This window comes from Pyrus communis, chromosome 3, assembly GCF_963583255.1.
Source record: "Pyrus communis chromosome 3, drPyrComm1.1, whole genome shotgun sequence".
Lineage (NCBI taxonomy): Eukaryota > Viridiplantae > Streptophyta > Magnoliopsida > Rosales > Rosaceae > Pyrus > Pyrus communis.
In genome coordinates this window covers 5,474,355-5,498,340 of record NC_084805.1, presented here as the reverse complement: position 1 = coordinate 5,498,340, position 23,986 = coordinate 5,474,355, and the positions used below count along the sequence as shown (strand labels likewise).

The 23,986-nt window shown below is 35.2% G+C and overlaps 2 protein-coding genes across 3 annotated transcripts; one reads left to right on the top strand and one right to left on the bottom strand.

Annotated features, from left to right (window-relative positions):
• The first annotated feature begins 8,675 nt into the window (after positions 1 to 8,675).
• Positions 8,676 to 10,170, top strand: LOC137727294 (B-box zinc finger protein 20-like). The gene is made up of 2 exons (XM_068466157.1): positions 8,676 to 9,188; positions 9,496 to 10,170. The coding sequence occupies exons 1-2, from the start codon at positions 9,003 to 9,005 to the stop codon at positions 9,982 to 9,984; spliced, it is 675 nt and encodes a 224-aa protein (XP_068322258.1). The 5' UTR covers positions 8,676 to 9,002; the 3' UTR covers positions 9,985 to 10,170.
• Positions 10,171 to 12,417: 2,247 nt separating this feature from the next.
• LOC137728719 (kinesin-like protein KIN-7D, mitochondrial) lies at positions 12,418 to 23,746 on the bottom strand. Of its 2 annotated transcripts, none has more exons than XM_068467467.1 (25): positions 23,067 to 23,746; positions 22,830 to 22,927; positions 22,574 to 22,663; positions 22,300 to 22,352; positions 20,802 to 20,867; positions 20,173 to 20,226; positions 19,772 to 19,831; positions 19,529 to 19,607; positions 19,358 to 19,425; positions 18,855 to 18,911; positions 18,658 to 18,762; positions 18,228 to 18,332; positions 17,956 to 18,063; positions 17,715 to 17,849; positions 17,444 to 17,623; positions 16,836 to 17,051; positions 16,040 to 16,180; positions 15,501 to 15,620; positions 15,366 to 15,416; positions 15,152 to 15,199; positions 14,859 to 15,005; positions 13,749 to 14,462; positions 13,068 to 13,197; positions 12,867 to 12,977; positions 12,418 to 12,742 (listed from the first exon to the last, which is right to left on the bottom strand). In XM_068467467.1, the coding sequence occupies exons 1-24, from the start codon at positions 23,405 to 23,407 to the stop codon at positions 12,892 to 12,894; spliced, it is 3,252 nt and encodes a 1,083-aa protein (XP_068323568.1). In that variant the 5' UTR covers positions 23,408 to 23,746; the 3' UTR covers positions 12,418 to 12,742; positions 12,867 to 12,891. The 2 variants fall into 2 exon arrangements, with proteins under 2 accessions (XP_068323568.1, XP_068323569.1); XM_068467468.1 differs by having other exon boundaries at positions 17,715 to 17,846.
• Between the last annotated feature and the right edge of the window lie 240 nt (positions 23,747 to 23,986).

The following is a 23,986-nucleotide window of genomic DNA, read 5'->3' as shown; positions in this document are numbered from 1 at the left end:
TATTTGATATGTTATATGCTGTGGATGGAAGTATTGTGCTGAAAACATGGAATTTATATGATGGATGAAATCAGAATCTTGAATAGCATGTTGGTTTGTTTTGTAGCCTGTACTTGGTAATGTCATGCATGTCAAGCTCTAATAATTGATTACAGAATGCTATGTATTCCTGTTAGAACGCACCAGAATAAATGTCTAAATTAGTGAACGACGAAGTACGAATAGCGTGATCCCTAATGAGGTTACGTAGACAGTCTAACGAGGAGGTTAGATGCAGCCATAAAGTATACGAAAAATTACTATGCGATTCGATTCTCGAATTGTGATTGGCCACATCCCGAAGGCGGGATATATTGAGATACGGGTATTTGGTGATGTCACGTGTCGATCATGGACGTATGTCAGGATTAGGGCGTGACATGAGGTACTTATTCGTAATTTCCTAATTTGTTGATAGGAAGGGCATCCTGGCTTGACGGAGGTTGCTCAATGCATTACAGGGCAATTGGAAATGATAAAGTTGACATTGGAGAGATTGGGTACAATGTTTTGTTTTGGGTTGAGGTACTTATTCGCAATATCATAATTTGTTGATAGGAAGGGCATCCTGGCTTGATGGAGATTGCTCCATACATTACAGGGCAATTGGAAATGATAAAGTTTATCTTCCATTGATTCATTACTTGGTGTATTCTGTATTTTGATTGCATGTGTTTGTTTTTGCATTGGGTTTTGTCTGTTTGGTTTATTGTGTTGTTTTTGCTTCAAATATTGATGGATTTTTGACCGATATTGTTATATGTGGGTCTTTTTACACCCGGTGTTGATTATATGCTTGTGATAATAGGCATTTTTGTGCTGCTTTATGGATTTTCTGGTTTTTTGTTATGGTGAAACTCGAATCACATGAATGTAGCTGTTGTTATTGTTTAAATTGATGGTCTGTGATAAGTTCTTGTTGTATATATGCAGAAAATCCTTCGTGATTGTTAATTCGTGCCGGTGTCGGAGATGCTAGCTGGTGGCTCTAGCTGGTGGCTCTTGACTGTAAATTTGGCCATTGGCGGTGTCAGTGAATTGGGAATGCCATTTATCAATTATATACATCAGAATACAACTGTTGACTTTAGTGAGTAGGTGGTTAGTCTTACTTTGCATGTTTGTGAATTCTATAACATAATATCCTTTAGTTCTTCACGAATGCTAACCAATGACAAATACTTGTTACTGGGATTTTGTTGTTCCTGTTCTTGTGGCCACTCAAGAATGATTTCTTATAGGCTTATGTAAAACATGTGTTAGCTCTAGTGGGAGAATGTAAACTTAATTAGAGCTCATCACTTGTTTTACACGTGCTTAAGGGATTGAAGTCATAAGAGTTTAGGACGAACTATACTTGTAAAGCTATCAGGGAATGTATTTGGATTGATACACAACTATAAGTAGTCTCAGTTTTCATTAAGTTAACTATTTTGATATGATAACTTTGGTTTGTAGTGATAAGGATATTTGTTTATATGATTTTATTAGGATTACATGATGGGAAGTAACCTAATCAAATACCACCACTAAGGATTTATAATAGGGGTCCTGCATTCACATTAATTACGCAAAAGAACAAGCCCCATTATTTATTAATTGCATACAGTAGTGTCGAGTGTAGAAAAGCTCCATTTTCTTAAGCTGCAATGGTTTCACATGGTTAGTGGTTAATTGTATTTGTGTTCATGTTTGTTTCCGCAATAATAATCTTATACTTGATATATTAGTGTAACTTTAGGTTCATAAATGCAATGCATTGTTCTTGTGAGCCCAGAAGTTTCAGATGTCAGCAGCAAGCTTGGTTCTTTTTCTCATGAGTTTACATATTCTGAACACTTCGTAGACTGCGCTGTTGCAATTCAAGCACTCAAGATGTAGACAAGCGGTTGAAGGGCACTGAAGAATATGTGAAGGAACTCAAGTTTAAGCCTTAAGTAGTTGCAATTTGTAAATGTATTGGTGGCTGACAATGATGAAAAAAATATGTAGACTTTCATGTAAAGCAAATGAATGGTATTCTGAATGAAGCATCTTCTCTTGAAAAAAGTTTTTTTTGACAAGAAAGTGGAAGTTTTCATAATTAAAAATAAAAAATATATTTTAGTTTGGGCTAATCCGGCACTGCACTAAATATTTCACAATTCTAGTACTGCTTAGTCCATGCCAAGCCAATCCAGCTTAATCTCTAAAGTTAGTCCAGCCCGAGATAGTTTGGTGCAACACCCTTTATGTCATCACGAAACTAGTAGTGCACTCAAAGTGAGCAAAAAGTTCATCAATGTATTATTTTACTTGATTAGTACTAGATAGATCATCTATTTAAATTGTATTTTGTAAACCACATTATGTAGCGATCGATGACTGTATTTCTTAATTAAATCATTAAAAAAGGTTGTAGCCATGTAAATTTTGGTGAAATAAATACTCACCAACACATTAAAATTTCGACATGTCAAGGCTTATATGGCATATGTCATGTGTCCTCTAAATTGTACACATGACATGCGACTCTCAAAACCGGACAAGTCACCAAGGATGTCACGCTTGGACATTTGGCTGAGTGTAATTAAAGAGTTATCTTTTTTAATTTTTTTTAATTAGTTTTAATGTAAACCAAACAAATTAATTGATTTAAATTTAAAAGAAATGAAAATGTCAAATCGGGAAGATTGGCCAAATTAAGGATGCCAAATTAAGGACGAAAATGTGATTGATTTATTTGAATTAAATTAAAGATTATTTGATCAAATCAAAGATTCTTTGATGAAGTCAAATCACAACCAAATCCAAAAGACTTGGAGAGTTTATAAATTCGAGGATCCATCTAGACAAATAAAGCTCTCTGGAAGACACATACATCCTCACACTCCCGAACACTTTACACACCCAAAAGATTCAGAAAGCTCTTTGCATTCTTTCACACTTTACATTTGCGAAGAATTATCAAGCACCACTAAATGTGTCAGTTCCTCCATCACCACAAGCCAAATTCTTGTGGCGTTCGTAGATTTGAGATCAAGTCACTATGACCCTCAGATCAACAACCTTGCACATACACTTTGCAACCCAGTGATCGAATCAGAGCATTCACACTTTGCAATAGCGATTGTAACCCTAAACCTTTACATTAGTATAAAAGTTAGGGGCTTTTAGATTCAGGTCCAAAAACATAAATGGTTTTTAGGAGTGAGTCCAATTACCTAATTATATGTATTTATTTATTTTTAATGCTCATTTTATATTTTCTAAAAATATTAAAAATCAATTAAAATCTTCTAATATTATGCATTTTCACCCCCAAAAAAATATAATTAATATCTTATAACAATATATATATATATATATATTGACATAAATCTATCAGCAAATCATTATATCCTAACTCAAGTAACAAATATATGAATGTATATCATACCTATAAGTAAGATATTAAACCTAACTAAAAGGTAGAAAAAAACATAATATATCTACAAGCAAAACATATGAATCTTACTTGATTATAAAAAAGAATCTGTCATATAGGTAGATAAATATAATTAACTTGTAATATAGGTTGATTATAAAAATAAAAACTAAAATCTATAAATAGGGTTTAAAACGAGATAAAGAACAAGAAAGAACAAAAAAAAACAAAAAAATAATAATAATCAAAGAGATAATTAGGAAGAAATTTGATTTTTATAATAAATCTTATCATTGAAGAGATAATTATTGATAATAAAATAATAAGATTTAAGGAATTGGACTTATTTTAATAAATTGGACTATTTCTACTATTGGCTCAAAAAATTGGACCTATATCAAGTTTTCCCTAAAAGGTTATTCCATACATGTGTTCTTCTATTATTTGTTGTATAAAATTCACGTTTGCAAAGAAAACTAACTATCACCCAACACACTACGCGATTTACAAAATATAATCTAAAAAGATAATATCTCTAACATTTTTCATTTTATAGTGCAAAACCATAAAAGTGCCTAATTATGATATTAAAAAATTTGTGACAAGCAGACATTGAGTAGTGGGTAAGTGAGCACTTTTTCACATGGTCTGTCATACAAAAACAGGTACGCATTCTGTCATTCACCCACTCTCTTCAGTGGGGAAAACCTTAAAAACAATTTTGTAAAACAAGGCATCTCCTTATTTATGCTCCAAAATACTATCCATGTGAGGAGGTGCAACCAAATAATAATAATTATATTCAATTATCAAAATGATAAGAATAATTATACAGAAATCTTGTCTTCATCACATGTTGATAAAAAATGAATTGCATTCGTTGTTGATATAAAATGTAGAATAAATGAATGCATGCACTTTTCTCAGATTTTGAATATAAATTCAACAATGAATGATTCTTTGGAGTTTGGCTACAATAATATGTCTTACTCAGTAATATAAATTTTATGCAATCTAATCGTTGTATAGATACATTAGATCTTTATGCATGATGTCACATTCCGCCTCCACTGTAACAAGATATTGTCTGCTTTGGACCACGTCCTCATAGATTTCTTCTTGGGCTTCCACCCAAAACGCGTCATGCTAGGAAGATATGGGTATGTACATATAAGGCCATGGACTAACCCTCACCCGGATCTTACAATCCACCGCTCTTAGGGAGACCTACGTCATTGTCGGCACATCCGAGCGAACGGTGAGTCTAGTATTGATACCAAACAGTCACATTCTGCCTCCGCCGTAGCAAGATATTGTTCTCTTTGAGCCACGCCCTCACAGATTTGTTCTTGGGCTTCCACCAAAAACGCGTCATGCTAGGAAGAGATGAGCATGTACATATAAGACGACTAACCCTCACCCCACCGATGTGGGATCTTACACATGACCTAACTGTTAAGCTACATATTGGTACGTAACAAAAAAAATAGTTAAAATATTGGGTGATGCAATCTACATACTTTTGTTTGCCTTTCACACGTACTTCTTAAATTTCAGCTATTAGATCAAATGAATCAAAGATGATCAAAAAATAAAAATTAACATAAAATGTGTAAAATATATATATATATATATATATATATATATATATATATATAAACAATACAACCTATAATTTTTTGCAATCAGACAATCAAGAAAACGAGACTCGATAATTATAATAACCAAAGATACGATGGAGATGTTTGATCTCTCTCTTATCTCCTTCAACCTTTTTGACGCTTACATACAAGTTGCGTATCTTTTGGTGATATAGAGGACTACGAGTCGTGCATGTCTTTCACGTTAATGATTCAGTCAAGATCATCATATCCAACCCTGAAAAAGTGTTGTTTTGTCATTTACTGATTTTCCCATTTCTTTATTTATTTGGGTTTTTTTTTTCTTGCTTTCCCATTATGCTATAGCGTGCGTATGGAATTCGGATTCTCTTTGTAAGTATCTTGAAAATTTGTGAATTATGTTCATTCATCGTATATAGTGCGATAAAAAATTATTAAATATTTTTATTTAAAATTACAAACAAATTGTATCTGACAAAGATTAACTGCATAATGTATAATAAATACACGATTCATGAATTTCCATGATTCTCATAAAAAAATTACAAGAGGATCATGTTGGGTGCATATGGTCAATGCATGATGGGCGTGGGAGTGGGGGTGGTGGGGTAGCTGCCAACCATCACTACGCTTTGTTTTATTTAATTTTTAACGGGAACTATTACTAGCACTTTAAAAAGTTTATTTTGTATTCCTCATAAGTGCATTTTAGAAAATTTAAAGTGTTAAATGAGATTTTTAGAGTGCTAATAATAATTTTTATTTTTTAACAATTTGGAGGAGTGCTAAGCTTCACAATGGACTGACAATAATATGATTCAAATTTACTTTTGATGAAAATTCAATATAAACCCTATTTCCTTTTTTAATTTCACTTCTTTGAGTCTTCACTCCCTAAAGTTTTAGTTGAAACTCTAACAAAGTCACATTAGTCAATCTTGTTAGATCATCTCATTTGGGAGTTCATCCAACATGTTAAGTTCAACAATGTGTGTTTAGAACTTTGTTTTTAGAACGCAAGTCAAGAGAGAGGTAAACCTAATTTATCTTACCGTTCAAGCATTAATTAATTTCACCCATCAAATGAGTGAGGCAACATGTGAGGCAATTTCCTTTTGTGTTTTTTTTTTGGGGGGGGGGGGGGGGGGGGGTTTGGTGGGGGGAGGGAGCATAAGTCAAAATTCTAAAACGCAACTAATTCGTATTGTATTGTTTTCTAGGCATTTTCCTAATATAATTAGGGTATTATTTAGAGATGCTCATAATACAGAAGGCAAAGGTCTCTTTTTCATTATTTGAAGTTTTGAATGAGAAAGTTTACACTTAATCACTAAGGAGTTTCTATGTGTAAAAAGGGTTGATTTCTTTTTTTTTTCTTTTCTTTTTTCTATTTTATTTAACTAGAAAAGTTATTTTTAGTCTAATTGTCATGATCATTTATCACTCTTAAATAATAGTATGAATTTTGAGACATTTTTAACAAAAATAGCTTTCATCAACTCTTCAAGGCTTCTTCGTATGCATAATGCTTCCCATTGATTGATGACTTAGAAATCCTACTGTATCAAAAACTTGGATTTTATGTATAAATGTGTTTACTTTTTTAGAGGTTTATAGTTTTATTGGTGAGTTTTTTGAGTTTTTTTTTTTTTTTAAGTCATTTCATTACAAGGGATCAACCTTTCAACATATTCTAGTTCTAAGAGTCTCAGTCATCTTGCCACTTAGTATTACTGTTTAGTGGTGTTCCTCTTTACTTGTAAGTGTGAGATTTTAGGTTCGATTCTCACCAAAAGCGAGTTTGAACCACATTATTGCTAGCTCATTGTGAGGTTTAGCCTACTCCCCCACTTCTTTGGTATAAATAATATCGTTTGTTCAAAAAAAAAAAAAAATGGTTCACTCATCTCATTCCCTATGCTACTAGAGGTAGGGTACATTAATATATGTAAGTCTCATATCTATTAGAAAGATAGTACAAATAGATGGTTGGAATAATAGTTTTTTTTTTTTTCTAATGATTTGGCACCATTTAAAAAAAACAGCCTTCTTCTTTCTCCTTGTGTTTGCAAAACCTTCACTACGATCTGCAACCATGGCTACTCCTTACAGTCAATTATCCGAGCTTCTGAATAATCTCGAGACCACCCAGGTCTCTTAATAGATCCTCCTCTGCTCATCTCATTCCCTATGCTGATAGAAAAATAAAACAAAAACTAGGCTTCTATTTTGCTTAAAAGTAGGCCTTAATAATTAATGTGTCGAAGAAAATATCATTTCCCTTCTAGTTTGGTATGCCTTTTCGTTTTCCAATCTTTTTTCATTCCTTGACGGTTGACATAACTATTTGGAAGGTTGCAGCTGGTGTGGTGTGACTGCCGACAATGACATAATGCTGCTAATCCAAAGCTTTTATTAGCCCTTCATCAATTGATTGAATGCTACTTGCCAAATTGCGCATCTATATCCTATATAATATTGCGTCTTTATGCTCTCTTTTCCCCTTTGCACTTTTTGCTGATATAAAATGAAAAATACTTGTATTTTGCACTTAATACTTGTGTTAAGGACCTACTTGTCGAGAAAATTTCAGTATGCTAGAAACAAAAGTAGTACATCGTATGTTATTATATAAATAGAGAAAAATTTTATTTTCAAGCAATTAATTTTTTAATATAAGCATCTCATCACTTATATAAAGATACGTAATGTACAAGTCTCCCCTATATTTCTACTTGTTCATAAACTTATTATCGACGTCATAATCAAAATTGTCCATATTCCTACTTTAATAAAAAGACCAAATGATGATTTCCAACCTTGATATTTTTTTTAAGAGTTGATTGTTAGACGACGATAACGAATATGAATGGCTCTTATCGTAGCATAAGTACTTTGAAATAAATTAAGGAAAATGCTAAAGAGTTGATCTTCCTAGATTATATTTTATAAATCACATGATGACATGGTTGATGGTTAAGCTCTTTTCTTTAATAATTTAAAGAATGAATCTAACCATGAACTCTCATATTATGTGATTTATAAAATATGATTTAAAGAGAGAGTCTCTATAGCATCACCCAAATGAAAAACACACACCATTTTTATTCTCCTACTCATTTAGCTTAATCATGTCTTTTGTTATCATTGTATTTATTTAATTTGACGACCATGAATAAAAAATAATGCTTGAAAGGCTAAAAAATGTGTGTGAAAATTATCTCCATAAACAAATTACAAGTGAGTAAACAAGTAGGTACACCCATTAAATATTAAATCTAATCAAGAATACAAAATTGTAATTGACGCTCTAAATAGTGCTTATACACATAATTAATTGTTCATGCATGTAAGTCCTACCTTGAATTATACAAGCGTCAAAAGTTGACAATTGTCTACGCGTGATTAACAAGTATGAAAAGCAACCCTCTAACTAACTGATAATTAATTTGTGATCTGGTCTCCCATGAGCTAATAATATTGCTCCATCCACATCACCTCTCCCTCTCTTTTCTTGTATATCATATTCTTTGGAGATAAAGGGAGGGATTAACCCCTCACTCTCTCTCTCTCTCTCTCTCTCTCTCATTCTACTATATTAGGAGAAAGGCTGGGATCAATATTTGTCAAGCCTCCCCTCCCCTCCCATCTTCAAAGACAATACAGTGGAGAGAGAGACATCATCCATCCAATATGAACCCATCCGCCCGCAGTTTTTGTGGAACAAGTTGTTCTTAGCTGTTATCTGACTTTCTCTGGTCCCTCCCTCATCGGCCAAATGCCCAAAACCCCATACTTGTTCTTTGTCTCCATTCATTATCTCCCATAACATTTCCTTCCCAACCCCATCACCAACTCAGTTAAAACAACTGCTACTTGAACACACAGCTATATCCTGCAGCTGCACTTCCAGAGAAAATTATTTTAAAGAGATCATGAAGATCCGGTGCGACGTTTGTGACAAAGAAGAGGCAACTGTCTTCTGCTCTGCCGATGAAGCCGCTCTTTGTGACGTCTGCGATCGCCAAATTCACCACGCAAACAAGCTTGCCAGCAAACACAAGCGCTTCTCTCTTCTCCACCCAACTTTCAAGGACTCCCCTCTTTGTGATATCTGTCAGGTTAGTACTAGATGCATTCTTTCTCTATGATATTATTGATGATAAAATTACAGGAAAGTGATTTTCGCCCTCCCATTTCCCTCCATGCACTCCTTATCTTTTAGCCTTTGAATTGAATATTCCAAAGATAATAAAGGAACTGTACAAGGAGGAGCGCAGTTGGAGAAAACGAGCCTGAAAATCACTGTATAATTCCAAATTATATTTCGGCGACAAGAAAGTGTTGTAGCTAGTTAATAATTTTTGGTGAAGAAGATACCAATTCTTAGCTCCTTGAGTCCTAAATTTTTTGTGTTGGGTTTTGTAGGAAAGGCGAGCATTTCTCTTTTGTCAAGAAGATAGAGCAATTCTCTGTAGGGAATGTGACCTTTCGATTCACAAATCGAACGAACACACACAGAAACACAGCAGGTTTCTGCTCCCCGGTGTTAAGCTTTCTGCGGCTTCTTCTTTGTATCCATCTTCATCAGCCTGCTCCAACTTCTCCAAAGTTATGACCGCAAAAACTAATGATGCAAGAGCCTCAAAGTCATCCACAATAAGACAGAGAACAGTTTCGTCGAACGAAATCTTGAGTTCTTCTTCTCCTTCGTTAATGGAACAAACAATGTCATCTTCGTCATACAAGAAGATAGAAGAGAATTATTGTGTCAGTGACAATGGTTCGGGTTCGACAAGCAGCATATCGGAGTACTTGATGGAGACGCTGCCCGGGTGGCATGTGGAAGACCTTCTTGATTTTTCATATGATCATTCCAATGCTTTCTGTGAGGTTGGAAGTGCACATTACCTCTAGAGGGGTTTTTTTTCTTCCTCTTTTTTTTTTTTTGTTTGAAAAAAGCAATAGAAGGCCATTTTGTTGGTGATGTGTATACTTGGCAATTATCAAGGCCACTTTTGCTTATGTTACTTGTGGGATTTGCTGCCCTTAGTGAAGCAAGATCTTCCGAACAACATAAGGTTTTTTTTCCTCATCAAATGATTTGGCCATCTGGGCACTTGAAGTTTCACTTGTGTTATTGGGAACTTTTTTTTCAATGGTTTTACTTTGTTAAGGACCTAAGTTAATGAGGGCGAGGTCTTCCTCTTCCCTACTAATCTGAGGGCTTAAAGCATGTTTAATTTGACCTCTACATGAGGTGATAATGAATTTTTCATCCACTTGACTTATTCTCTTCGTGCAACCATTTGACCTCTAATTTTCAGTTTTAATGTCATGTTTAGTATGTTTAGTTACAAACTCATGCAACCATACATATTTCAAATGGATTCACTTAGAGGCTGTTTGATAACAATTTTGTTTTCAGTTTTCGTTTTTTTTTTAAACTGAAAATTTGTTCGGTAACTACTTTCAGTTTTCGATTTTCACTAAAAACTAAAAATTGAAAACTGAAAATGCTAAAAATGCTAAACTGAAAATGATGACATGGTTATCAAATGGCACCTTAATTGTTCATAATCTGCATACCATTTCTTTGGGTTAAAAACCTTTGTGGTCATTGTGTTTATACCTAAAATCAATTTTTGTCACAATGTTTTCAATTTAGCTAATTTAGTCACTGTATTTTACAAAGTCTGCAATCTTAGTCACTTTCGTTAATTTTCTTTAAAATATATTAAAATATTAATATACCAATAAAAATTACTTAAGAATTTTATTTTATTTTTTGGTCGGAATTACTTGAGAATTTTATTTTATTTCTTGAGTACTCCTTATTTTGTTATGGCAATATTGATGCTTTGCTTATGCAATTTAAGAAGAGTAATTTTTAATTCACATGGATGGTGTGGCCAAAAATAAATACAAGGATGATGAGTCCCATAAGATAGGGAAGTTAATAAGAGAGAGCATTTTGATGAAAGATATTGGCTTCCAAGTCCAACGCAGCCTTAACTTCGCCATACCTAATACCGTGTGTGAGGTAGAGAGACAAAAATAGACACACAACAAATTATCTCTCCAACCCTTGGTATGTCATTGAGTGGAGATTAACTTATGTAATCAGAAACGAAAACTCACACGACATAAGAGATATCGTCACGATGGTGTTATGTGTAATGTATCAACGTTGTATAAAGAAAAACTTATACATTATGTTGTATTGTTAGCATGGGATACAATACCCAAACTACGAAAGTATGAGCTTTCTCTCATGAGCATCAAAAGATAATCAAGAACAGTTAAGTTTTAACTAAATAAGCTCACTCATAAATAATGATGTGTTGGAGAGAATCATGCCTGAAGGTCCTCCATCTCCTAAGACCTAGGTGTGAGAAATTGATTGCGTACTTAAAATTTACTTTTAGTTACAAGCAGTATTACTATATTAAGCTATCGTTTAACAATTTAATCAAAAGCTATTATTTGTCAACGAAAAAAATTACAAGCAGTGTTGGAACCAAATTCGTGCACCGCCATGAATCGGAATTTGGTCCTAACAAGCGATATTACTATATTAAGCTAGAATAAGATGTGAGAAAATTTCGACTCAAAATACAGTAGATTGAAGAGGAGGACCTTATCAAAGCATCCACCAATTGCAGATCTAAAAAATACTTCACCAGCTCAACTTTTGTAACAAAAATAAAGATGTTGCTTAATAAATAATAACCCATGAAAAATGATAATTGTCGTTCGCACTTTCTCGGGCAGTGTTCAATACACTCGAAGCAATTCAAAGCTTATTCTTTACCAAAAAAAATAATTATGCTTGTGCTTTCACAAGGATTGGCGCAGACAACACAACGACCCTATATGAAGTTATGAACCCCTATTGTTTTCTCCCTCAACACTCTTATTAAATCTTATCCATTATTTTTATTTGATTTATTGAATTTTGATATCAAAAAATTAAGAGAAACATGTAAGAAAAAGAAAAAAGTATAATTATACCTATTTCTTTTCTCAACCTATGTGATACTTGCATCCACACTACATCATTGCCTCAAAAAGCCAACTAACCGTGTCTAGAGAATCAATGTAATACGGATTTTGTTAGGGACAATCACCAACCGTGCCACCCTACTGACAGATTCACGGTCTCTGTAGCGTCCCACACCACTGGCATAATACCATGTGTCAAACCATCTCCACTTGGGCTTGTATTAATGGTCTGGAACGCCACTGTAGCGGCAAAAGGGAAAAGAAAAGTCTTGGAACTGCGGTATGCCCAAAATTCAGTAGAAAAAAAACAGTGAAAAAATGAAGGAAACATTTGCGCAGGTGGAAGAATAATGCTTCTTAAGCATACATTGTTTTCTATACACGGCAAAGAAATGTTCTATATATGATAGGAACCCTCAAAGCTCAATCACAACATTTTGCTGCATACTTTAAAAAAACAAAGCAACATCATCCCCTCTGCATCTCAAACTCCCAAATGTGCACATCTCTTTTTTCCCCATCTTTGTCCTTTGTTATTTTACAGGACTCAAATGGAGAGCGACACAAACAACATATCGATATACTCTTTTACACAGTTACTTACATACGACCAAACTAATTAAAGAATCGCACCCGCCATGTCACATAAAACAGAATGTTCATAAAAGCCCTGCAAAATAGAAAAGAAGAAAAGAAAATGAGGATCGCCCTCATGAAAAATGACTGATTACACATCGAATACTGCAAATTGATCCATGCAACTAATTGATCTAAGAATAAGAAAATTGTAGTACCTTTGTTTGGGGGCATAAAAGAGTGTCACGAAGTAAATGCAAAAAGCCTATCTAAAATCTTTGTACGACAAATTGGGCACTCAGAACATGCAAGTGAACAAGATTTACACACTGCAAAAGGTACACCAGAGTTACTGCTAGAAATGATGAGCATATAGGGTTGAATTTACACTTTTGTTACGCAACTTCAGAATGACTTACAGCAAAAATGCCGGCAAGGGAGAAGAATTGCTGCAGTTGGTGATTCAAAACATACTTTACACAAATGGGAATTGGCATCTCCGTTTCCCTGGTGTTTGAGCTCTTTCTCCTTCATCTCTTTCATTCGAGCCTGGAAACATAAAAGTGGGTATGTTACACATAGCTTTCAATGACAACATTGGTAGGATTACAAAAAGACTCCTCTACTTCAAACCACACTACTTGACCATAATTCATTAATCTTTAAATCTTTATCTTCTTAAGTGTCCACATGTTTTTCACGAAAAGAAAAATGGTTGACCCCTCACACAAATAAGTATATGATAACATCTTGAATTCATTGAAAGATCTGTAGATAGTATAGCCAAGCATGTGGTGAGAATAGAACCATTTGGATTGAGCCAAGCTTTTTAAGTGGACACAATCTCTATGCAAATATGTTTGTAAACCAAACCTATCACCTAAGAAACTCAATGCCGCAAAAATTATACTACTTGACTCTTCTTTTTCATGTCTTCAAAGCCAAACATAACTGAGCTTTTGTCTCGTTGGTTTTACAAAACTAAATGAACCTTAAAACAGAACCGATTACCTTTTAACGTCTCCAATCCAAATCGTAGAGGAATACCAAAACAATCCTAGAACATTTATGTTAAAAGAGAATACAGGTAATCAGGTTACCTTAAGGCGAAGAACAAGAGGTTCTTCCTTACGACTTTCATCATCAGCAGATTTTGGAGCATCCAAAACTTGTCTCTCTATGTGGGCACTCTCATTCATAGTTGCTTTTAGACCATTACTATTTTCCATCACATCATTGGGCCTTTCTTCTGTGTGTGTCTCAGGGATAGACCCGCCCTCTTTCTTTAATTTTGCGACCAACACCCACATGTTTGCTAAATCATTCTCTAGAGCTTCCTCCCTTTTCTTTGCATCTTCAACCTTCCTCCTGTACTCCTCTTCTATAAATTCCTTTTCAGCAAGGGCAGCCTCAAGAGCTGTCTCTCGCTGTTTCCTTGCTTGGAGTTCCATCTTTAAATCATCCGAATCATGATTCCATGCCTCAAAGTCATCAGAACGACCAGATAGCCTCCCTTTCCTCCCACCTCTTGGTCCATCATTGTACTTCCGGTTAATGCCATTAACGGGTTGCATGGCAGAACTTCTAGAATTGGCTAACTCCCGAGCAGCCAACAATTCTTTTTCTAGTTTTGCATTCTGCAATGAGAGCTTTGTCACTTCACCAGCCAAATTCTTCAACTCAACAGCAGCAGCAGAAGCCAGTTCCTTTGCATAAGAAGCTTCTTCGGCCAGTTTTTGATTCTGCACATGTAACCCACTACTCTCCTCCGAGAAACGCACGTGCTCCAGCTTTAGTTTTTCATTCTCAATCTCCTATGAGAAGGAACAAAAGCATCAATTAGTTAGATGTATAGCATGAAAGCAACATCTTACATTGCCACAACAATATTCAAGCACACAAGAAAGAAAAATCTTAATACTAACCAATTCTTTTTTCGGTACAAATAGTAACCAATTCATAAGAAAGTTAAAGAAGAAAATATAACTAAACAAAGCTAAGGATTTCGCCATTCTAAATAATAAATAGATATAAATTCCACTGTCAAGTAATGACGACAGAGAAACTATAACTTCTATAAAAGCTGACATGAACTAAGAACAATAAACTAAAACAAAAGAGGGAGCTAGTCAAGAGTATGGCAATATACTTGAAACTAAGGTACTCGCTAGCATTTATGGATTGATAAGGCAGAAAGTTTCAGTAATCACCTGAGACTGAATTTTCTTTTGCAACTCCTCAACATACTCTTCAGATGCACAGTGCTCGGAAGATGGTGATGATCTTTCACCAGATACTGAAGCCAAACGCCGCTCTAACTGATCCACTTTTTCTTGCAACTCCATGTTCTCTGCACACTGCAAATACACAGAAAGCTCAGCAATATACCAAAGGATATAAAATCCTGTCCTGATACAAAACAAAGCTTAAAAGGAATCAGCTGAATGGAAGAAAAAGTTAATGAAAGATAATTCTCCAAAGGAACTAGGGAAGGCATTCTAACCTTATTTTGCAATTGCTCCTGGAGAATACGATTGTCTGCTGATTTTATCTGCATGAAAGGTACACTTCAAAGATGAGTTCCATGACAATTAGAATGTACTGAGCAAATGTTCCAGCCCCAAACACAGATAATAGCTAAAGCAATAGAACTTTAGAAATCAAACAATGCCCATTTTGTGTCCATGAAAAAACAGATACATAAAGCATGCACTCACTTCCAACTCAAATCCCTTCTCATTGCACTGGGTCGTCAGTCTCTTAACCGTCTGTTGCAGAAATTATAAGTAATTAAAACAAAATTATACTACTTTTGAACAATAATAATTAAGATGATGAGAACGCAAAACTACCTGCTGCATCTCAACCATAGATGCATTAGCAATTGAAGCCTCACCACTTTCGTTAATGCGCTGTTCCAAAATCCTCATTTGCCTTCTCTTTTCATGGATATCACGTTCCAAGTTCTCAATCTGTAAGCATGGATTGTTAATCAGGATCATTTTAAGTAAGCATACTTCAGCTGCTGCTCAAATGAATCTGTAAACTGTTAAAACTATTTAGGATTTTGAGTGCTAAATGGAGTTCATGAACTAGACAGGCCTGTAAATTTTACATTATTGCTTGTAAAAACAGATCAGATTCAAATGAACATGATCTCATTTATCGCCAGAATACCACAAGATGGATCCAAATGACAAACTCCACTGATATGTTCAATTAGTTCCAAATGTCAATTAATATTGTGTTAAATACGCCCCATCCAACATTCAACTAACAAGTGCAAGCCACTGTCTCTTCTTTTTTGTTAACCAAGCTTTCACAACATTCTGGAGACAAAATTAGGACTTCTAAATATGCAGAATATGATTAATAAGAATAGAATTTATACTTGAGTTTTTGAGCTTTCAGGGTCATCTACAGACTGCTCCACCAATCGTTTCAAGGAGCTGGTGCCAAGTGCAATCTCTCCAGCAAGCATCTTAACTTGCTCAACCAGCAGGTCTATGTGATCTGACATTGTCATCCCTCCCTAAAGTATATTAAAATAAGCAATCATAATTACATCATAATATTGAAGGATAAATACTTTAATGAAAAAATTAATATTTGAGCCAACAAATGAATTCATACTGAAGTGTCTATGTAAATTATATATAGAACTTGCCCAAAGGCAATTATTACTTACCACAAGTCTGTTAATAAGAAATAATAGTCATTATGTGGCAAAATCAAATAATAGATACAAGAAACTTCATGGCACATCCTGACTTGATAAATGAATGAGTGAGTTCTGAACAAGAAAAGTATTTGAAGGAAGAATGGAAAGAACTCAGGAAAATAGACAAGATATATCCTCATGGATCCTATTTGCAACTTCCTATAAGTGTATGCTTTTATAAGCATGCATAAGCCCATATACATATATTTGCTGCACGCAAGCTCGAACATGTGGGAAAGAAGCAAGCAAGTTCCACTTCCCTCTTCCTCAGACAGTTGGCACAAGAAATGTTTTGCAAAATTAATTTAGCCAAAAAACTAAACTTCTCCCTCATACTGATTTCAAAATATTATTACCAAGACTTGAAATAGAAATCAAATGTATTTGTGATTGTTCGACAAATGAATCCAAGCTTTATACGCTGAAATGGAAGTGGAACAGATAAATATATACTAAAATTATTTACCATCGGAACTCTTGAACCACTGATAAGTTCACCCGCTTGAGTTGAATCTGTAATTGTACTGCCAGCTGGGGAGAGCTCTTCATTCCTCCTGCTGGAAGACCTCTTGTGTCTAAAATCATAAGCCATATCTGATGGACCAGCAGATGCAGACGATGGTGACTCCTTTTGGTTCTCACCTTCTAGAAGCAAGGGTCCATCTCGCACTACTTCCATTTTCTGCCATGAAAAAGCCACAACAAAATGTAAACATTGTACTATGCTTTCCACACCAGAAAACAAGTACGAAAGATCAAATTTGACAAAACTATAAAACTTTTAGAGAATATTAAGTAGAAAGGGAAAAAACATAAAGTTAACATTAAAAGTTAAGTGATCGGAAATGAAGTCCTTTTTTTCTGTGCTAAAGCTAAGCAACCAAACAGTTATATGAAACATACATCCTTGTCTGCATAACTTGCAAAACAAAAATAATTTCTCAAACTTTCAAGTTTTCAACGGAGTTTCTCCTCATAGTGACTTGTCAACATTCAAGCTCAAACAACTAACGGCAAAGAAAGGAGACGAAAACAGCACAGACCATATACAACTTAAATGAGTAAGGAACTCACGTCATCCTCACCAACAGAAAAACTGCGTTGGTGGCTGGGAATATCACCCAATCCAGGAATTGTATTTTTTGAAGAAACAAGAATAAGCTTCGTCAGCCTCTGGATTCTACTCATAAGAGCAGCCTTCGCTTCCTCTTCTTCCTCCAATCTTGATTGCATTTTAAATTGACCTTCTTCCAACTATTTCCAAACCAAAACAATCATATGTAAGTCTTATTAGTATAAACTCATTACCAAGCCAAAATAATTTATTTCAGTTTAGGAACAAAACCTTTTGCTTTAAGCTGATAATCTCCTCATGACTTATGCCAACAAGCATCCCCTTCCTTAGCTGATCAAGTTCTGTTTTCAGGACCGAAATCTCTCTTTGATACTTCTTAATCAATGACTTTTCATCAATAATCTGCTAGAAATAATTTCAAAGAAAAGCCAAAGGGCAGAATAGTGAGCCTTAAGTGTTTAATGTTGAGTAGTGCCTTAAAACTGTATTCATGCCATGTGTTGTTGCACACCTTATTACGTGATGCATAGATTTCTACTCGCTTTGCCCTGCTTGCAAACTTCAATGTATTATGAGTTTCCTCCATGCTACTTGATGCAGGAGTCACTGTGCAAATAAGCTGGGAAAACATGTGCAAGGAAAGAAAAAAAAGCAAATAAATAAATATAAAAAGCAAAGTTATGATAGTTTTAACTTTTTAAACCGCACAATTTTTTTCAAACTAATTGATTCAAAAGCAAATTTCACAGAAAATGGCCAAACAATTGTAGTGTTGCTACTTACCGAAACATGTCCATGCCCACCTAACGAGGATTGTAAAAGGCGGGTAAGCTTAGAATCTCGATATGGAACATGGGATGCCTTTCCCTCACTCAGCTTTCCAATTACCTTCATTGCAACCATAACATCAAGTTAAGAACTAAATATCAAATCACTTTTCTGTTCATTAGAAACTTCAACACGATTTATAAAAATTATAGCCACTTTGTTTCCTAAAACAAAATAGAGTGACCACTAAACAAAAAAGAAATATGAAGCTCCGTTCAGCTAAAAGTGAAAAGTGCATCGGCATCATGTTGCAGAAAAAGTTGTCACCATATAAATTCTTTCGTATGGCTAGAACAGTGTGCATTAAGGCTTTGCTTAGGCTTAGGAACATAGATAACACTAATTATGCAGTTAATGTTATTTAATCAAATTGTAAGGCACTTACAGTTCCAAGAGTTAGAAGACTCTTGTTTATGTATGATCCTTCCTTTCTTCGTAGTCCAGTTGTTTCGGTTTTCGAGCTCTCAGATCCAGCTAGATCAATTAAATTCTAAAGAAAACAAACAAAATATTAATAAGTGAAAAATTATGTATGAAACTAAAGAATCTAATAGTTGGGAGGACAATTCATTTGAACCATACAAGTTGAGAGAAGATCACTCCGTCATACTCATCACCATGGGCACTGCTTTCAATCATCTGCAAATGCATCCGAGTTTAAATATGATTAGCAGGAATGTTTGGCAAAAGTCAGAATTTCATGTCCTTACATAAATAAACAGAAAAATACAGACACGAAGAAATTTGACAAAGAAAAATAGGAAATAACAAAAACAACAGTCTAAATATTTACACATTTTTCTCAAAGCCTTGTACTGCCCAGGCAAATATTATATTGACAAATGAGCTTGAAAAAAATTGTGCTGCGTTCCATAAGGAATACCAAGGCTGAAACAAGTAACAACATACCTCTACATTTCATTTTATTTTAAAATTGACTTAAATGTTGCAGTGTTTAATTGATGCATATCTAAGTGTGTTCAGAATTTGGTCCCTCAATATTGATAAAAGATAGAACATTGCATACAGATTGAGTAATTAGAAACTTAACAAAATCAAGGAAGTGTGTTCTAAAGAAGGTTTACCAGTGTAAATATGGTGTGACTTCGACTACTCAACAGATTAAAATTGTTTGATCCAACATGACGATGCTCTGCCATTGCCATGCATCGGTTAAAAATGCAGTCAATAAATCATTTTTAACCTAATAAAACTGGCAGAAACAGAAAAGCTAAATATGTCATCCCTGCAAGTACCTTCTCCAGCAGCAATAAAAGAAAGTGCATGCCCAGGAGACAAAACAACTTCTTCTTTTATACCCTCAACATAAGTACCCTGAAATTTCAAGGATACGAACTAAATGTGCTTTATACAAGATAAAAATATTACATATATTATTCCCCTAAAACAATATAAGTAGGAATCTTTCAGAGGCCCTAAAAATAAAACAAAATAGATACAGTTAAATCAGGAAGGCCATTAAAAGATGAATTACAAACCTGTGAATCTTCTCTAACACGCAAATTTTGACCTGTTGGATCAAGCAAGTCATTTATCACCTGATACCAGATGCAGAAATAGCACCTTATATCAATACAAATAAGAATATTGAATATAAAAGAAAAAAAAACTTTCACTCAGACAACGATAGCTTCCAGGGTAAGGATAAAGACAAAAACTAAACGGGATATCAAGAAACATCTGTCATGTAAAAACTTAAGATCATGAAGATGAAAATATATACATAAATGATGGTGGAAAGAAATTCCAGAGTTTAAAATATTAGGAAATATCTTCAAAACACAGAGGAATGAAAGATGCATTATACCAAGGAAAAACTGAGCTAACATATAATCTCTAACCCTAAAATGTGACTGCCAATACATATAGCTCTACTGACCTCGTTGTAGATCTCAAGATATGAAACGCGGAGTAAAAATTCCCTTCCTGGGGTCTGAAATGTGAATGCAGCTATGAGTTAGTCATCAAACAGGAAACTCAAGTCTTTTCTTGTGTTTGTACAACAGAAACAGAAAATATAGCTTCCATGAGTATGCAAGGAAAAGCATGTATGCTATTGGCAAGGTAAGATACAATATGTTCTAAATTAGTTCCAGAAAGTAGTATATAGAACTCTGGTCCGTTAAGTACTACATCAGTGCAATAAATATACACCTTGATGCTGAAAGACAGACAGGATATGCAATAATAAGTACTTAGAAGTAAATTATAACATTGCTGAAGAAAACATATCACATCTGGACTAGTATGTTTAAAATCCAATTATTAAAATAGATGCAACATCCATGTGATTCACAAGGTAATACTAAGAAACCAGTGTGGGAATGAAGGGAGGGATTGGATTAGTGGCTGTACAAAAATAAATTTTTACTCTAGGTGAATGTACAAGAGAAAAAATGGCAAGATATATCCTGGCATAATGTTAAACTGAAGGAAGGGGGAGGAATAAAGAAAAACTAACATTTAAGTGTCATACTTCAGAACTACGAAATTCTTAGGGGCACTTACATCTTGGATAATACTGAAGACATCCTTTATTGCCAATGGTATGATACCTGGAGCGTTTTGATCACCCTGTGTAGATTAGAAACGAGTCAACACAACACTAAGGGAACACAAACAAGCAATACCAAGTATAGCAAAAAACTTCATAAAGAACAAAGTAGGGTAAAACACAAACATATGATGAAAATTATGGATGAACAAAACGAAGTTCAAAAGATCGTGTTCTGGCAGAATCTATAGTGATCTTGCCAGACAGAACCTATGATTAGGGACTTAGGAAACATAACAATGTTCCAGAGTAAACAAGTTAAGCATAACTGTATGTCAGTGCATGAAAAGTTGTTCATCTACATTTTGGCTAAGCACAAACCAAACTTAGGACTTACCCAACTGCACCTTAAAAACTTTAATCGTTTATGGCTTCATTAAATCGTTAATAGCTTCCTTAAACTAGACATTGGTAGTTATTAGATGGGTGCCACCAAGGGTGTTTGGGCTTGCACAAATAAATAGATCAAAATGACTCTGGATAACTTGATGATCAATCAAATCGTGCCTGAGAGTGCATCTTTTTATATATTTGTAAGAACGCAGAAAGGAATCTAAGTCATCTACCTATACTCTGTCCGTCTATCGTGTAGCACGGGAGCTTTGGGGGGTTTGGAGTCAATTAGGTATGTCAGGCCCAGGTCTTGTTTTGAGGTACTATATGGTAGAAATGTAAAAAACAATAAAGCTGTTTGGAGACGGGCTCCTTTAAGTTTTATGTGGTTGTTGTGACTTGAGACATGAAGAGCTTCTGAGGGAGTGGAGCGCTCCATGATGAAGCTTAGGCTCCATTATTTAGATGGCTTTTTGAGTGATCCGCTTGTCATTTTATTTTACCAGATATGCATTTATGTTAAATTTCTGTCCTTCAGCCCTTTAACAAAGTTTTACATTATGTATTAATGTGTGTTGAATCTAAAGGGGCAGAGGGGATACAAGTTCTGGTGCAGGATTCTTTTTGGAATTAAACTCATGACCACTCTTGTGCTTCCCACTAACAATCTACAAGCAAATACAAGGTTTTCCAGGTATGTAACTCCTTTATCGTGAACAACTAGAATCAATCTTAGATAGGTGCTAACAAGGTCTGTGTAGACGTTGGATTAATGACCACATGGCCATCAAATTCCAACATCAAAAAATCCTTATAATGGAGAAAGAAAACAGATAAAACATTCACGTTGAAAACAACCGCTTGCATTATGGCGTAATAAGTTCAATAAAAGCAGTTTCTCATTAATCTTTAGACATTTATATTGTCAGGGCCATGGAAGGCAAGCTTAAATCCAGTCTCCTAGTGTGGAATCAAAGAGACAGAGTGTAAACATTGGTCATTATAACCTTTTCTGCGCAACTCACAAACGGAGCTTTACTGAAAAACCAAGCCAACATGATTTTTCGATATGCTTAAACTTTGAGTAGCAAAATCCCAAGAAAAGAAAGTGGAACTTACATGCATAGTGTGTGTCTTTCCACTACTTGTCACACCATAAGCAAAAACAGTACCTGCATTTTCAATACTCAAGCCGTAAGAAATGGAAAATTAACAAGAGAATTGAATGTAACTTACTTAATTTATCTGTTTTCAACTACAGCTACTAGAATTTTCACCACCATCGACCTTTCATTATATAAGTTATACATATTCTTACAGAAACAATATCAACTTTTCTCGTTAGGCATTAACGAATTCTCCATTTGTAGTCTACAAGAGAAGTATGTCATACCATTGACACCTTCCATGGCAGCTTTGACAACAGGTTTAGCGGCAACTTCGTACACCTCTTGCGAATTGGCATGCTGTCCAAAAACTCTATCTGCCACAACAAAACCATCCCCAAATCCAATCAGTTTTCAAAACCCTGTAACTACGTTAAATGCAGATTAATTCCAACACATTTTCTTTTGCATTTTCCATAAACTAACCGAAATCAAAATTAACTCCAAATTCAAAATAACTATATATACTAACTAATATATTACCAAATGCATATGCTGTAGCTGGATTATACTCATTCCTCACAATCTTATCGCCGTCTGCGTACCAAGTGACCTCATCCCCTCTCTGAAACTCCCTCTCGCTGCAACAAAAACCCCCAAAAAACGAAATAAATTCAATCACATTACCTCAAAACCAACCCTAGAATCCAACATTTCAAAATCCTCCAATCCGATGGCTCATAGATCTGATCCAATACGCTCAGATCTACCATCATTTACCTCAGCGGCCGAAACCGAATCGTCACCGATATGCTATCCCCACCCTTGGGCGCCTCGAGCATCTCCGCCAAAAGCTCCTCGGACGCGAACCCGACCGGCGAGCGAGCACTGTAACCCCCCGAACCGTACTGCATTGAATCAGAGGGGCCGTGACTCGGCGTCACGGATCGGGACCCGAGCCCACCTCCAGAGTTGTAGAACGACGAGGCCGAGGTCGAGCAGGAGCGCGGAATCATCCGACCGTTGATCAACGAAGAAGATGAAGAGGTCGAGGAGTAGGGACTGGATGGCTTCCGGTAGGAGAAAGGCGAGCTGCTGCGGGCTCGTGAGGATGAGGCCATCCAGCTGAGTCAACTCGGACAGTGACTCGGTGAGAGAGATTTGAAAAAATGTAGCGAATAAAAAAACCAAAAAAATGGGAGAAGCAAGAAGGAGAAGTAAAAGAAGAGCAAAGAGGAAGAGAATATGTCAGAGCGGTCACATGGCTCGCGAACCGAAAGCGACGAGCATTGTTTTCCCCTTTTTTATTTATTTAATAATTATTTAAAATGAATCAAATATTTCTGCTACTATTTTTCTCCAGTGTGCGACTAGAGAGAGAAACAATGGGAGCTAGAGAGAGAGTTTCTTCTTCTTAAAGGCAAAGTGAGAGTTGCAGAGAGAGAGAGAGGGACGACTAACCGGTGAGAGGTGAGAGGTGAGAGGTGAGAACGACGGTAGTGGATGAAAAAACATAAAATTTGAAAAAAAATAGATAATTAATTACTGTGGTGACGTGGCGAGGTGGTTTAAATTAGCAGGAGGGTAGCCGCGCGTATTAAAAACGGGACTTTGAAAAATAAAATACGCTGCGAATGAGCGGGAAAATAACAGCGGCCCGCCGATTAGGACAAGTTTATATAGAGGCCAAAATTAATATT